The sequence below is a fragment of the Cololabis saira genome, chromosome 20, assembly GCF_033807715.1.
Source record: "Cololabis saira isolate AMF1-May2022 chromosome 20, fColSai1.1, whole genome shotgun sequence".
NCBI classification, from domain to species: domain Eukaryota; kingdom Metazoa; phylum Chordata; class Actinopteri; order Beloniformes; family Belonidae; genus Cololabis; species Cololabis saira.
Window position 1 is genome coordinate 14,468,734 of NC_084606.1, and position 16,193 is coordinate 14,484,926.

Genomic DNA, 16,193 nt, shown 5'->3' on the forward strand with positions numbered 1-16,193 from the left:
ATAAACAGTATATACATTGGAATGAAAAATAAAATAAAAAATACAACGTTTAATACAATAATTTCTATGAATTTGTAAGAGCAAAGACATTGTCTTGAAAAATAGCTTAGCATTTTAAATCCATAATCAGTAGTTAAATGAGCGTTTATGCGGGTTACACTGACGGCTGAGGCCTATCTTTCGTTCCACTGACGAGACGTGGTTATTTCCGACTCCACAGAGGTGGCCTTGAACGGAGCATTGCCCTACCAGGAAGACGCGAGTCTGCAGACCCTCGGGAGGTGCGTTTTACTCTGAAAAATACTCATTAATAAACTGTACATTTGGAAAAAGTGGGTTAATCGATTCTGGTTGATCATAAACATCTTCTCGTTAAGCATAACGGCTCCTACGACGCGCTTGTTGTCACGTCGGTCCGTGGACTACTGTAGTTTTACTGTTTATGATCTAAGTCTGGCAACTTGGCATTCCTGGGCGACAAGATAATCCACAGTCTTGTTTTTCTGCATGTGGTTGTATCCATAGACATACATATATGATATATGACATATGTATATATGTCTATGGCTGTATCGCTCAGGCTACAAGAATATAAAAGTAGCCTGACTCAGATAAAGCTGAAGATTATTTCCCATCCATCCATTTCCCATACCCGTTTTAATCCAAATTAATCAAATTCATTAATTCTTAAATATTGTTGACACTATTTATGCACCAGTATTTATTTTAATTCTGAGTCATTGTTTCGTCATAATTAAGAAATAATAATTGTTCTCTGCACCTTTGATAAATGTTATCACACTTTTTTCCATTTATTTTAAGGCCCACTAGTTGATGGTGAAATCCTTTTTCAACAGCTGTTAAGTCCTCTTGAAATTCCTCTATTTCGTCTCTTGAATGCAGGAACTGTGTTTGAAGGAGTCAAAAAAAAAAAAAAAGGAGAAGGAAAGTGTTTGTTTCCTGGCAACGACTGCTGCGTGTGTTTCCCACTATGGACGTGGGGGGGTTACTGGAGGACTGTCTCGCGGCCGCAGAGACTCATCAGTCCAGCAGCACCGCCGACGAGCTGGGAGCCAAGTACTGCAGCTGCAGAGGTCAGACACGAGGGGGCGCTGTTGGGTCGAGTTTGACGAGAATCAGACCTGGAGGGGGCGTCAGGTGTACTGTTGCACCTGATCTCCATCTGATTTGCGTTGAATTTGACCCAAACTTCCTTTTTTTTTTTTTTTTTAAGTCTATTAAACAAAGACAGGAACTTCAAAAATATGCTTGATTTTTGATACAATGTATTATATTAATCGTACAATGACAAAACAATTTATAAAAACACTCTGACTTGAGCCATGTTCTCACTACACTGCTAAATACTGAAGGTTCAAGCACCAAATAACTGGTAGATATATTAAAAGGCTAATCTGCTAACTGTAGTACATTTTCTCTCAGTGGTTTCCTCTTGTAAATAATGATGCATCAAAGCACCAAATTCATATGTACTTATCCAACAATGATAATAAAAACTGCAATGATAATAAATCAATTTGCCATCAATTTGAATCAAATATTTTTTTGGTCACCTTTTGTTTATATATATATATATATATATATATATATATATATATATATATATATATATATATATATATATATATATATATATTCGTCCGCAAATACAACCCAATGATAATAAAAACAATAATACTTGATTTGACTAATGGATAAAGGATATTACAGCAATAACAACTTAGTGCCTTCAATTAGAATAAAATATTTTTTTTGTTTTTTTGGTTATTTATATATATATATATATATATATATATATATATATATATATATATATATATATATATATATATTAAAATATATATTTGTATATATATATATATATATATATATATTTTAAAATATATATTTGTATATATATATACAGTATATATATATATATATATATATATATATATATATATATATATATATATATATATATATATATATATATATATATATCATTGTCATCATTTCAATATCAGATCCTTAAATTATGTCAGTACAAGCCTTCAATACTAAAACTGGACCAGATAAACGTTTAATCCCTTACAGACTCGCTGTGTGCAGAGCTGGCGTCTCTGCTGCAGGACGCCATGCAGATGAAGTGGCCCTTTGTGCCTGAGAGGTGGCAGTATAAACAGTCGGTCACTCCCAATGACAAAACCAACCTCAGTGACCTCATCAGCAAGCATCTACCCCAGCTACTGGTAACAATTCTCCTGTATGTTGTTGAATATTTAAGGAAGCGAGCAGGCCTCTTTCCCTTGGATGGAGTTGTTGAGTTGTTCTGGGTTTCCAGGCTTTCCTGAAGGCATCCATCATGGCTCAGGAGGCGAGCTCGGCACTGGCGGTGGTCTTCTTGGTGGACCGTTTCCTGTACTGGACTGATGAGTCCAGCCGGCTGCTAAAGATGACCAAGCTGCTCCACCGACGCTACCCCGACAGCCCACTGGCCCCCCAGTTGGTCATACGGCAAGCCAGGGTATATCTTAACTCTGGTACGCAAACATGAATATTTGTTTTCACGTGCAGTTTATTACTGTAATGTTAATGGTCACATGGAGCTGGAACACACGAAATATTCCTAATCTCCCGCAGGAAAACTGCAGAAGGCAGAGTACATCCTGAGCAGTCTGATTAACAACTGTGGTGCAACAGGTAGTTTACGTAATTTGTCACATTAAACGGCCCTGATAAAGTTTTAAAAAGTGATCATCAGGCCTGACAAATGGACCCTCCAGGTTGCTGGATTTACCAGTCGGACGGCGACAGGGCTCTGGTGCAGGCTGTGAGCGTTCAAGTGCGTGGGATGATCTTGCAAAAGCTTGGTAAGATTATTTTTACCGGGTGAAAGAGTTGTGGTGCTTTTTACTAGAGGTGGGTGCAATTCTTCGATGTGTTGATGCATCGCTATGCGTCACGTGACGATTTGGAATCGATTAATTAAAAAAAAAAAAAAAAAGTTATCCTATCCAGATTCCAGACTGAATAAGCTGCTGAATCATTTCATTTTCAAGAATGCACATGTCTAATTGTTCACTTGAAATATGGCAGATATGTTTACGCTAAATAAATTTGATGGAAGTACATATCTTGTTTACTTGAATTAATGAACTCATTAAATCCAGGGCTTGACCGTTTTCAGTGTTTTCCGCCAATAGAGGGCGCTCTCATGCAAGTGCAGCTTTCCCTGGTCAAAGTTAAGTAAGTCAAAGAGCAAATGTTTACATAGTCATAAAATACATTATTTTGTGTCTTTGAAAAAAACATGTCAAATGTTCAAAAAACCTTGTTATTTACTTAATGAGTGTTGTTAGAGGAACTGAGTTAATTGATTGGCTATTTATTTACAAATGTAGCCCCAGATGAAGACAAAATCAATCTTGTATGGAAAAAAGCATTAAAGGTGACCTATTATGAAAAACACGTTTTTTCTTGTTTTAACATATATAAAGTGGTCTCCCCTCACCCTGCCAGCACAGGGGAGACAAAATACCATGAATTTCTGCAAGCTCTCTGACCCCCGCCGGACTGAGTCCCCAGTGTCACGTGGCCTTTTTTTGAGCTATTCTGAATCTGCGCCTAGGGTGACGTCACCATAGGCGCTCATTTCCATAGGTTCAGCCTCCGCTGCTGAAACCACGCCCACAACCAGCTCTCTGGCTGGAGCGGTCCATCCTTCAGCCAGTCGGACGCGGCGCCGCAGCGCCGCGGATCCAGGTTAAATCATGCAGGTTCCCGGGTGATTTGGGAGCTGGGTCCTCGGGGGTCTGTCCCAGGCTGGACCAGCTTCACCCTTCGAGATTTTCAGCGAAATCTGTCGGTTTGATCCCCGATAACGGGCGATGCGCCGCGGATGCGCTCCGGAGCGGATCTGTGCGCCCGCCGTGGAGTTGCGGCGCCCGTCGCGCAGCATCCGCCGGGCAGATCCGGCTGAAATTCCGCTGGTCGGTCCCCGGGAGTCCCTGCTACCAGTCCAGGCGGGTTCCTGCGGTCCCGGCCGGTGGGAACCGGTCATATTTCCCGGTTAAAGCCGCGGTGATGCGCGCTGATCCAGCAGCGCTGATCCAGCAGCGCTGCTCCCGGGCGCCTGGCTTGGCTCCGCGGCCAGCGTTCAGACTCCGCCGGGCAGATCCGGCTTAAATAGTGCATAAATGTTATTTATATACAACTCATATTTTATTTTTTTAACAATAAAGTTGCCATTTGTGAAAATTCAGTGTTGTATTTATTTACAGGCTCGGGCTGCTCTGGCGGAGCAGGTTTATTCTCCTCCCCTGCTACACGTCATTCAGGGAGCCAATCAGCACAGAGCCTCATTATCATACCCCCCCCTTCCCTAAAAATGAGGCGCAGAAAAAGAGGTTAGAAGCGGTAAAACTAGTGACAGGGCCCACAGGCTGGATTTATGATTTATGTAGAAAAAACAAGCTTTAGATTGTTTTTAAGACATTCAAGGCCTGTTTAAAATATACATTAAATGCCATAATAGGTCTCCTTTAAAAATCACAATAATCGAAGAATCGTGGGACCAATAATCGAATCGACAATCGTTATAATCGAAGAATCGAAGCTCCAATAATCGAAATTGAATCAAATCATGAGGTACCCTTGTTTGCACACCCCTACTTTTTACACTTTGTTCACCGTCTTTGTGCTTGTGTTTGGTTTCAGGCCTGTGGCGCGAGTCCGCAGAGCTGATCTGGGCTTCGCTGGTCGGGTACTACTCACTTCCTCAACCAGACAAAAAAGTACAAAAAAGTGCAAGCGGTTGTGACAGGTGACATGAAGTCGTGAACTCGGTTGCCCTGTTACACACACTTTTGCACTTGTGTGTGTACTTGTAGGGCATCGGGACCTCTCTGGGCATTCTGGCCAACATACTGGTGTCTATGAATGACGAAGACTTCCACGCTTTCAGGACTAATCCAGATATTGATTTTGTATGTCCAAAAGACATATCTTGTCTCTTTCTACTGTTGTATTTGTATAACTGCTGTTGTTCTGTAGTTCTGCTTGGGTTTTACATCTGGGCTTTGTTTTTTTTTTTTCTTGTAGGCATCTTTATTCGGGGGGGTGAGGAATCGTCTTCTCTCAGCTGCTCAGGCGGCAAAGATGGCTGTCGTATACAGTCAGTACACTTCCCTGTATGTGTTGACGAATGTGGTAAGTTATTCCAGTGAAGTACCCCGGCACGCTTTACTAAAATCCGTCTTCAAAGATTGTAGTTTTTTAACAGATGCAAGAGACAAGTTGTAAAATTTGCTCAGGTCAGTTAATGTATAACTAGGAAACTTTCATGAGTTCAAAAAGGTGTCTTGTGACCTGTCATGGGACTGTTAAGAGGCCTTGGATGATTACATATTTTAACAGTCGAATGGTTGAAGACACTGAGGGAAATTGAGACGAGGAAAGGTGTCATGTCATCAGATCAACCATAAAAACCACATTAACTGACCTAAGCGCCTCTGATGGAGCTGCACCACATGTCAGGCTATACAGCCCTCAGCTGATGATGCTGTCCCACTTGCAGGCTTTGCTTCCGGGTGCAAAGTTTTGGTTCCTCTAACTGACCTAACACAACCACACAATCTCAACTGGGAAAATTCAAAAATGCTTTCAAAGCAAAGTTAACTGCAGTATAGCTTAAAAGCTTATTGTCAACCATGCTAAATACTACGCACCAACAAATCCACTTTTCATCCGGGCAAACACCATAAAATTATACGATTTAATCAAATTCAAGACAGCAATAACAATGTACAAGGCACACAACCAGATGCTCCCACATTGTATCCTGGAGTTGTTCCAGGTGAGGGAAAGCAGGCACAACCTAAGGGGATATGGCATTTTTGAGCAGAAATGGCCAAGAACAAAAAAAATGTCAAGGTGTATCAGTGTCGAAGGGGTGAAACTGTGGAACCGCCTGGATGAGGAACTAAAAAAAAGTAGCTCAATTTATAAATTTAAAAAAAATTATAAATCTAAAATAATGGATAAATATAGAACACTAATATAAATTATCTTCATATTAAACTGTCTAAATTATGCAACTTTCCTCCTGCAGCTATCCTCAAATCGTCAGTGACCACATTTATTTTCTTCTCTTCTTTGTTTATTTTCTTTGTTTTGTTCGTTCGTTTCGTTTTCTTCTTATTAGTATCTTTTGTTTCTGAAGTCTGCCTTTTGTTGAAAAGGATAGGCAAAATAAGCCATGAGGCTTCAGCCTTTACCTTTTTGGTCAAAAAAAAAAAAAAAAGGAAATGTGTACATATATATAATATATATATTTATACCTGTGTGTATACTGTACATATACAGTGTGTATATGCAAACATCTTAAAATGTAAATGACCAAAACAAAATAAACTAAACTAAACTAAACTAAACTTAACTTAGCTTTCTTATTACTTCTTTACTCTTTTTTCAGACAACTCAAGGTACCTGCCTGCTGTCGTACAGCTTCTCGCTCGAGTGTCCCGCCTCTCAGAGGAAGTTCTACCTCCAGCGGGCGCGAGAGGCGTTTGCAACTGGCCTTCTCACCAAATCAGAAGGGGACCTGGTCACCAGCCAGCAGGAACTCCACACCTTCCTCAAGGCTGCTTATTCCATCACCGTGGCTCACAAGTGGCTCGGCGACCCTCGGCAGGTCGTGAAGAAAGCGGGTCAAGACTGTCAAGAAGCTTTAGCCAACTTCTACGATTACTGCCGCGCCGGAGCTCAAGACAAAGACGGCCTGTGTGCGGAAATCATGCGTCTGGTTGCCCGAGTCAAGCTCCTCTGGGGTGTGGACCCCTTCCCTAATTCAGAGAAGGGGTCTTTTATCCCTGACAGCTATCGAAGCGTCAAAGATCCCTCTGTACGTTTCACCCTCCAGGGTTTCTCAAAGATAATGCAGAGATTTCAGAAGTACCACGCGTCCCTGTGTGAAACCACCACCAAACATTGTAAGGGCCATAAAGAGGACACAGATGGGGGGAAGCTGTGTTTAACAGCTCTGGGTACAACCTTTGGGACCCTCAACACAGAATGCGGCGATGAAGGAGGTGAGCCACTAAAGCATCTGCGTCAAACGTCTGACATGTGTACAACTATGGGAAGCACCGATAACCTCGGCTCTTCCTGGCAGGAGCTGCCAATCAGTTCAGGCTCTCCTCCGCCGAGAGGCAGCGGCTACGCAGGAAGCTGTGCAGTTGGACATCAAGCAGATGTGACCAGTCAAAGCTGCATTAGCACTGAGGGGGATGACAACAGGTCAGACAGCATGTCACAATCTGCTGATGAAAACAAGAACCAAAACCCACGGGATCATAACTCTGGTTTCGGTTCCCATGCAGCTCCGACATCTCCAACATCCAACAGGCCTTCTCTCAAAGCAGGTAGTGGTTCAGACGCTCCACAAGCTGGGATAGAGACATTAGACACTGAGGGGAGCTGGGTGGATGGTGCTTCAGCGAGGAAACAATCTGAAGCTGAAGCAGGAGTGGACTCTCTGTCTCAGCTCGCCCTCAGATCGTCCTCCAGCTCCCTCGGTGACAGTTTCGGTTCCCAGTCGTCATGGGAGAAAATATCCGCTGACCCCAGCTCCCCCGTTCACACAAAACCACGTCCAAATAATCTAGCGAAAGCAGAACCCTGCCAAAGCATGGGGTCTCCAGGTTCAGATGGGAGCTTCTACTCTGAAAGCAGCGGTTCAGCTGTTGACGTCGCCTACGAAAACCGCGCATCTAGATGGAAAGCGAGACCGTCTCACCGGCCACTTCCTCTGGAGAGTCTTGTTCACACCGATGTGGAGACTGAAGTTGACCCAGCACCCGTAAAACTTGCAAACCCCAACCCCCCAGCAGCCCCACGCCACCTTTCACCGGCGGCCACAGAAACCTCCACAGGAAGTTCATTTGAGGTGCTGGAGGTGAAGCAAAATGGAACCCAACACAATGAAATGACCTGTACAGAAGAAGGAGGTGCACCACCGGGGGGGAACCCTTTGTGCTACAGCTGCATAAACCACTGCAAACTGACTGCTGTTGCCCCCGGCAGGCAGTTTTTGTTGCGCGAGCAGGATTACCAAGCTCTGCTGGCTGGAGTTTGCCATGAATGTCTGTTGAGGAGGTTGCAGAGCGATGAGATGCAATTCAAACTCGACAAGCTCAGAACTGCCTGCAGTAAGTACGGAGATGGATGGATGGATGGATGGATGTTTTTTATTTCTTCCCATAGAAACTCTCCCATCTTTTACAGAATGACATAAAAATTGCAAGCGCTGACTGCTGCCCATTGTACCCGCTAGGTGCTCTCCACTTAAAGTTCTCCAAGGCCACGGGACTGTGGACAGCCAGGGAGACATGCGTTTACATCGGAGATGAGATGGGAATGAAGGGCAAGCAGAGGATGGCCATATGGGTTCAATTTTTACACCAGGAGGAGAGGTTAAGCAGGTACGCTGCAAGGCAGCCGCACTACGCCCTAAATCTGGGAACACTACATCTCATATACTCTCCCACCACATAGTTCAGAGAGTCATTTCACCAAGTGGTGCTCAGACAATCATCTCCAAATCAATGCCAATAAAACAAAGGAATTACTGTGCAGAAATTAAAATTGAAACAGGCTTCCAAAAACAACACTAGTCAGGCACAGGTACAGAACTCTTAAAGGAGCATGAGGCTCCATTTAAAGGTATTGTGACATCATTTTTAACATGCTTTTAACACTATTAAAAGTCTTGGCCAACATCCCTCAAATGTGTCTAAAAGAGTGTAACAAGAAAAACTTCACTCTAGTACTCCATTCCTGGCTTTTTATTACAGTGTTTTTTTGCGCCGTGAAAAACGGGTCCTTTTTCCCCTTTCCTGTCAATCATTGCTCCGCTCCTCCTCCAAACCTCCTCCAACCAACCGCTACACACTTCTGCCGTCTTCACACACACGCGCGCACACCGACCACAAACACCGACACACAGCCCAGACAGGGCGACTACAGCCCGGGGATGAAGTCCAACCGGGACCAGAGGACCGGGACCGCAGCTCCCCGCGAGCAATACGCTCACAGCGGCGTCGGAGAGTTATGCCGCGTTCCATTTGTCCTCGGAAGTCGGAATTTCCCAGTTCCCAGTCGGAATTTTCAACTGGAACGCCCCTCGAAGTGGGATCTCCTACTGGTAAAGTGGGAGAATCTTCACCACCCCCGAGTTCCCAGTTCCCAGTTCCGATTTCCGAGGTAAATGGAACGCGGCATTAAGCCGGGAGCGACAGGCGAAGCATGCACGGAAAAGCAGCACGGCGAAGCAGACAGTCCACAGCAAACAATCATAAAAATAAAGGCATGCAAGCAGCAGTGTCTCCTTATCTTAAGTCCAGTCAGTGGCCGCGGGTCTTCTTAGCAGTTCTCCTCCGGTGATTAGAACAGAAGAGGCTCTAAACTGCTCCGTGTTAAGCCTGATTTATGGTTCCGCGTTAAAATCGAAGCAGATCCTACGCCGTAGGGTTCAGCGTACGGTGCGCGTCGCCGCGTAACCCTACGCCGTATGCTCTGCGTCGGTGTAACGCGGAACCATAAATCAGCCTTTATGGTGCGCTGGAGAGGAGAGGAGGCAGGGAACTGGGTGGAGGGGGCGGTGATTTAGCGGGCCCTGACGTCACGGCCCGCCACCAAACCAGGTGCGCCGTTTTTGCACAGTTATGCGGAAAATCCCAGAAAGCACACAATACACTGAATGTTAAAAGTTTGTTGTTTTTTGGGTGTAATTGATGTCAAGACACCCAACAAAACACAAAAAATCAAGAAAAATGTGTTTTTCATGTCACAATACCTTTAAGAAATGAGACTTGATAGCGCCACCCTTTGCCATGACGGCCGTTGGGGGTACTGCAGCCAACAGTGAAGCCGGCACGGGAGAACGGGGAGAACGCACATGCAGCGTCATGTGACTTCACATCCGCAGGACAGCGCGGGAAATTCGGGCCCGGAATTGCAGCACATTTTGCAGCACACAGCCTGTTCAAGGCAACGGAGAGATACGCTAGAGGAAACATTCTTTTTGGTTTGGAACGCTTCATCTGACATTATTACTAGAAAACTTAAAACGTATACAAATTTTTGTCATAAATCCTGCCTCAATCCTGCCTCATGCTCCTTTAAGTTTAGGAGGCTCGACTTGGGAAAAGTCTGATCCCTGCATCCATAGCTGCCCTGAACAGCAGCCCCGCTCATCTGTCAGTCCACTTTTGTGCTGTCATTTAAGTTGTCTCTGTTGTTATGTATGTCACTTATTTATTGTTGGTGTTGATGAAATGTACTGAAAGTGAAGACGAATCTCCCTACGGGACAAATAAAATAAATCTCAAATCTATTTTGCAGCTACGTCGGGAAAGATTACTTAAAACCCAAGGAGATCCAGTTTCACCTGAAGGATGTGGAGCGACAGATGACGGCCCAGTACTACGTGACAGAATTCAACAAGAGCCTCTATGATAAAGAGGCCATGGCTCAGATCTTCTTCATCCCGTCAGAGGCGCTCCTGGTGAGGCGCTGCTGGTCGAGGAAAATGCACCAAGCTTGAAACAGATGTAGATCACGATGATAGCAGATGTTGCTTTAGAATTAAATTAATGAAATTCATACTTCTTTAGAAGAATACCTCAGCACACCAACTGATTGACAGTTTTCTCTTAAAAGGAACCCTGGTTATTAAGACTTGTAGTCCCTAATTAGCCACAATTGTTCTCTTATACTAAAATATGTTGTTAGAAACACATAAAATAATCTAATTGCTTTAAAAATCTACAATGTTTATCACATATTTTGACCTGCGGGAGGCGCCATGTTTTACCTGCGCAATGCATTCTGGGGGCGATGACGTAGAGCGGTGGCTCTGGGAAGATAAGCCGCGGTTTAACTGGGACAGGTATCCAAAACATAGATGAGCAGCATCTCCCGGCCGTGGAGGCTGACGAGGGAGCCCATAAGACGTCTCGGTTCAGGCAAACTGGATCAAAGTTCTGTGATGCACGGGAGATCTGCAAAAATTATCAAAGTCGTGCGCATCTTACCAGTGCATTAGGCTACGGCGTCAACGGCGTAGCCTACGCCGTAGCCTACGCCGTAGACGGCGTAGCCGTGGCTCTACAGCCTGCAGCGCACCGCCATCCTCTCTCCGCTCTGCGCTCTCCGGTCTGGCCGGGATGGAGACACCGGTGGGCAAGATGCACGTTTGGGTGGGCATAGCCCACCCCTGCCCCCCCTAAAACCGGCTTCGGTGCTGGGTGATGACAGACCAGAGGCTGAGGGGACTGGCCCGGGACTTTGACGAAACGGGAGGCACAGACTTCGCGTCAAATAGGCAAGAACATCTTTATTTAATTTAATGACGCCAGATCTGGCTGGGGTTTTTATTGTAGCACCGGCTATCTGCTAGTTGAAACATGTGGTCTGTTAGTCTATCTGAGTTTTATGGTGTTTTTATAGTTCATGCTTTATGGTGCGGCACTTTTTTTTTTTTTTTTTTTACTTTTTTGTAGGTGCGCCGTCACCTTAATGTTTAGCTGTGTTTTGATCTGTGTTTCTGATGCGCCGTCACCTGTTTAGCTGTGTTTTCATCTGTTTCTGGGTGTCAAAACAGTGTACGGGGGTTAGCAGGAGCCACCGTCTGACGTCACTACCCAGAATGTAAACAACAATGGTGACCTATGAGTTAAATTATATTTTCAAATTTTATAAAAACGAAGACATCAAAAAGGTTTTTTATATCACATTGTTATAATTGATACCAACATTTATCTTTTAAGACCTACATGTCTTAATAGCCAGGGTTCCTTTTAAAACATAATTTTAGACAGTAAAGGATCAGTGTTTTGTCAGTTCATTTAAGTCTAAGACTGTTAGAAATTAAATAAAAAAAGGAAAATAACATAATTACGCAGAATTCTTCTCATGAGCCGCGTTTCAATGTTTCACGTCTTCCTCGTTTGGGTTTATCTCGCTGGGTAGATTCTGAATGGAGACGAGGTTGCGGGTTGTGTAACCGTGGAGCCCTACATGCTCGGGGACTTCGTCAAACTGACCAACAACACCGGAAAGAAGGAGGACAAGTTCCAGGCTACGAAGTACGGCCTCGCCTTCGGGCATTTCACCTACCTGCTCTCTGGAGGCCAAGAGGTTGTTGTAGACTTGCAAGGTAAGACTATGAGTGCTGGAGTGATCGTGCACTGAGCTGTGTGAAGCTGTGTTTTGCAGGTTTAGCCTCATATGTGTTTGTGTCTGTTCCGCAGGATGGGTCACCGCCAACGGCAAAGGCCTGACCTATCTCACTGACCCCCAGATTCACTCCACCAGGGCCCCCAGAGGCCCCTCCAACTTCGCTGACCGGGGCCTCAGGTACTTTCTGGAGGAGCAACATGGACCAGAGTGCAATGAGGTTTGCGAGTTGCTGAAACTACCACCACTGGCCGCACGGCAGCATATCGGTCGTCAGATATCTTAAGGCATCTTAAATCAGTGCTCTAAAACTTCCATTAAACAAATCCCACAGACCAAAATATTTGTACACTTCCTTGACATTTCTGTACCTGGCAACATCATTTAGATTAAATCACAAATGTACTATATTTATCACCACAATCATAGCTTTAAAGGTATAGTCTGTAATGTTGGAGAGCTAGCAAGATTTGAAAGTGGCGCCTCCTCTAAGCCCCGCCCCCTCCTCCCCCTCCCGTCGGCACTCCGTCCAAAGCCACGCCCCCACAAACTTTGGGGAACGCGCATTTGCAGGAGTTTTCCAGGACATTTTGGACAAAACTACCCCATGTCTCATTCACCTGTAAGCGAGGCCGGTTTTAGGGGGGGCAGGGGTGGGCTGTGCCCACCCAAACGTGCGTCCTGCCCACCCAATCAAAGTTATGGGGATCCTTTATTTTTTTATAATTTAATTTTTTTATAAATATAAAAAAATATCACAGAATATCTGTACCGTTTCTGATTGGGTGGGCACTGCGCATCATTTTTAGACACAACAATGAACGCATACCGCAAAAGTTGTGTCTCGGCGGAGGGACCCGACGTCCCAGCAAAATGAGCACAACAGAGAAGTGTTCAGAACAGCACACAGAGCACACACTGAAGGCTGATTTATGGTTCCGCGTTACACCAATGCAGAATGGTGCGCGTCGCTGCGTACCCTACGCCATAGGGTACGGTGTACCCTACAGCGTACCCTACAGCGTACCCTATGGCGTAGCCGTGGCAACAGAGCCTGCACAGCACCGCAGCGCACTGCCACCCGCACCGGCGCTCTCCGCCCTGCCGGGATGGAGACGCCTCCATCCCCACGGACCCCCATACTGGGGAGGTGGTATTTATGGCTGCGTTTTCTCGTTTTCTGCACCATTCTTCAGCAAACGTGACTGAGTGTGTGAAGTTTTCCGGCAAGATTTTCAACGTGACGAGTAAGCGCATGGGACAGAGGGGGGCGTGGGCGGGACTTAAAATGAAGGCATCTGATTGGTTCTTTCCCCCCTGCCAATCCTCTGGTCCTCTGACCAATCCGTGCCATTCGGTGCGCAAAAAACAGATTGGTCAGAGTTTTTACAGGATTAAAGCTGTCAGAGAGGTCGGATTTTATTCTTTCCTTTTTCTGAACATATTATTCACTGGTTTTCTCAGGATGGAAGGACCATTTCACCCAGTATAACACAAAATGTTTTTGAATACGATTACAGACTGTACCTTTAAATCAATGCCATTTAAAGCTACAAAATCCTACTTATGTTAGACTACATCCAAGGCTTTCTCCTCTTACGTAACAAATATTGTTATCCAGACTCTCTGAAACATTCTGTAAAGTTGTCATGTTTGTGGCACGGGGAAGATGAATCACAGCAGCACATGACTGAGTTATGTCAATAAACTTTGTCCTTAAAAATGAAACCAGAGATTGTGTTATCCTTCCCCATCCCCCACCCCCCGTCTCACCAGAACGGGAGTGGAGAAATCACTTTACGTTGGCCTTAATAGTTTCCAGAGCAAATCTGCTTTTAATTAGGGCCCGAGCACTTGCAGTGCGAAGGCCCTATTGTATCTGTAGGAATTTTTCTTTCTTTCTTTCTTTCTTTTTCTTCTGACGAAAGGAGGGCCTTTTTGCCCCCCTAAACGTCCCCAAAAAGTCACCAAATTTTGCATGCAAGTCAGGCCTGGCGAAAAATTTGATATTTAATGGTTTGCATTAATGGGCGTGGCAAAATGGCTCAACAGCGCCCCCTTGAAAACTTTGTGCCTCAAGCCCCACAATATGGTTTGTCGTACATGCACGAAAATCGGTACACACCTGTATCATGGCACAACTTAAACAAAAGTCTCTTGGGGTCATGCCCGAAACCGAACAGGATGTCGGCCATTTTGAATTAAACGTGTCATTTTGGCGAAATGTATGCCATTCCTTTGGCAGTTAATTCAGCCCGAACCGTAACGTGCACCCAGGTGTGTTATACATAAAAATGTGCGTCTCCATCGTGCGACACCACGCATTACTTTTCTCTTTCAAAAGCGTTACCGTGGAGACGCTAGACGCAAAAAAGCGCGGCCACCCTTCATCTGATTGGTTCAGACAGAAAAAACTTTGAGCCTCAAGCCCCATAATACGGTTTGACGTACATGAACGAAAATCGGTACACACCTGTATCATGTCGCAACTAAAAGAAAAGTCTCTTGGCGCCATGGCCGAAACCGAACAGGAAGTCGGCCATTTTGAACATTCTGAATTAATCGCGTAATTTTGGAGCAATATATTCCATTCCTTCGAGAGTTAATTCAGCCCGAACCGTATCGTGAACCCAGATGTGTTATACATCAAAATGTGCGTCTCCATCCTGCGACTACACGCATTACTTTTCTCTTTCAAAAGTGTTACCGTGGCGACGCTAGACGCCAACAAGCGCACCCCCCCTTCATCTGATTGGTCCATATTTGATAGTTCCCCAAAAGGCACCAAATTTGGCATGCAAGCCAGGCCTGGCGATAAATTTGATATTTCATGGTTTGCATTAATGGGCGTGGCAAAATGGCTCAACAGCGCCACCCGGAAAACTTTGTGCCTCAAGCCCCACAATACGGTTTGACGTACATGCACGAAAATGACTACACACCTGTATCATGTCGCAACTTAAAGAAAAGTCTCTTGAAGCCATGGCCGAAACCGAACAGGATGTCGGCCATTTTGAATAAATTGTGTCATTTTGGCGAAATTTATGCCATTCATTCGGCAGTTAATTCAGCCCGAACCGCAACGTGCACCCAGGTGTGTTATACATCAAAATGTGCGTGTACATCCTGCGACACCACGCATTACTTTTCTCTTTCAAAAGTGTTACCGTGGCGACGCTAGACGCCAAAAGGCGCGCCCCCCCTTCATGTGATTGGTCCATATTTGATAGTTCTCCAAAAGTCACCAAATTTTGCATGCAAGCCAGACTTGGCGATAAATTTGATATTTCATGGTTTGCATTAATGGGCGTGGCCTAACGGCTCAACAGCGCCCTCTAGATGACTTTTATCTCCCATAACTTTTGAATAGTTTGACATAGGAAGTTGTGGGTGGTGTCATGGGACTCTGTAATGAGTCCTTAAGCTTCGTTGGCCTGAATTAGCCCCGCCCCTTCTTCTGATTGGTTGTCCCTTTTTTCTGCTATAACTTTTTAATTGTTTGACATAGGAAGTTGTGGGTGGTGTCATGGGACTCTGTAATGAGTCCTTAAGCTTCGTTGGCCTTAATTTGCCCCGCCCCTTCTTCTGATTGGTTGTCCCTTTTTTCTGCTATAACTTTTGAATGGTTTGACATAGGAAGTCGTGGGTGGTGTCATTTCTGATATGCTTATGGAGGGAGGTGGCCGTGAGTGCGAGGGCCCGTTCATCGCTGCTTGCAGCTTTAATTAATCTAATTATTGCATAATATTATATGATGTAATTATAATCATTAATGGAAATAATGTTAGTTAAAACTCTTATTTCAATTGGTCGAAGGTTTATCTTATATTTATCCCCTTCAGCAACCCCCCACCCCCACTGTTAAATATTGGCCTTTCACCCAACGAGAGCTTCAATGGGCTCCAGCAGATGTATTTGTTTCATTCTTTATTTTACTGAAGTCCCGGGAGTCT

General features: G+C 44.7%; 1 protein-coding gene across 3 annotated transcripts; it reads left to right on the forward strand.

Moving 5' to 3' along the window:
- Positions 1-239: 239 nt before the first annotated feature.
- On the forward strand, positions 240-13,968 carry alpk1 (alpha-kinase 1). 3 transcript variants are annotated; one of them, XM_061710300.1, is made up of 14 exons: positions 240-281; positions 904-1,094; positions 2,098-2,252; positions 2,345-2,543; positions 2,644-2,703; positions 2,787-2,873; positions 4,720-4,796; positions 4,893-4,988; positions 5,104-5,211; positions 6,476-8,210; positions 8,336-8,483; positions 10,405-10,567; positions 12,034-12,220; positions 12,315-13,968. In XM_061710300.1, exons 2-14 carry the CDS (start codon positions 992-994, stop codon positions 12,524-12,526), a joined length of 3,330 nt encoding a protein of 1,109 aa, XP_061566284.1. In that variant the 5' UTR covers positions 240-281; positions 904-991; the 3' UTR covers positions 12,527-13,968. The 3 variants fall into 3 exon arrangements, with proteins under 3 accessions (XP_061566284.1, XP_061566285.1, XP_061566287.1); XM_061710301.1 differs by lacking the exons at positions 240-281; positions 904-1,094 and having other exon boundaries at positions 2,147-2,266; XM_061710303.1 differs by lacking the exons at positions 240-281; positions 904-1,094; positions 2,098-2,252; ... (1 more) ...; positions 2,644-2,703; positions 2,787-2,873 and having other exon boundaries at positions 4,161-4,765.
- The last annotated feature ends 2,225 nt before the right edge of the window (positions 13,969-16,193 follow it).

Coding starts and splice junctions, on each gene's coding strand:
- alpk1 (XM_061710300.1), top strand. CDS start 992: ATGGACGTGGGGGGGTTACTGGAGGACTGTCTCGCGGCCGCAGAGACT. Junction 2,704..2,786: donor TAACAACTGTGGTGCAACAG/GTAGTTTACGTA, acceptor TGGACCCTCCAG/GTTGCTGGATTTACCAGTCG. Junction 5,212..6,475: donor TGTATGTGTTGACGAATGTG/GTAAGTTATTCC, acceptor CTCTTTTTTCAG/ACAACTCAAGGTACCTGCCT.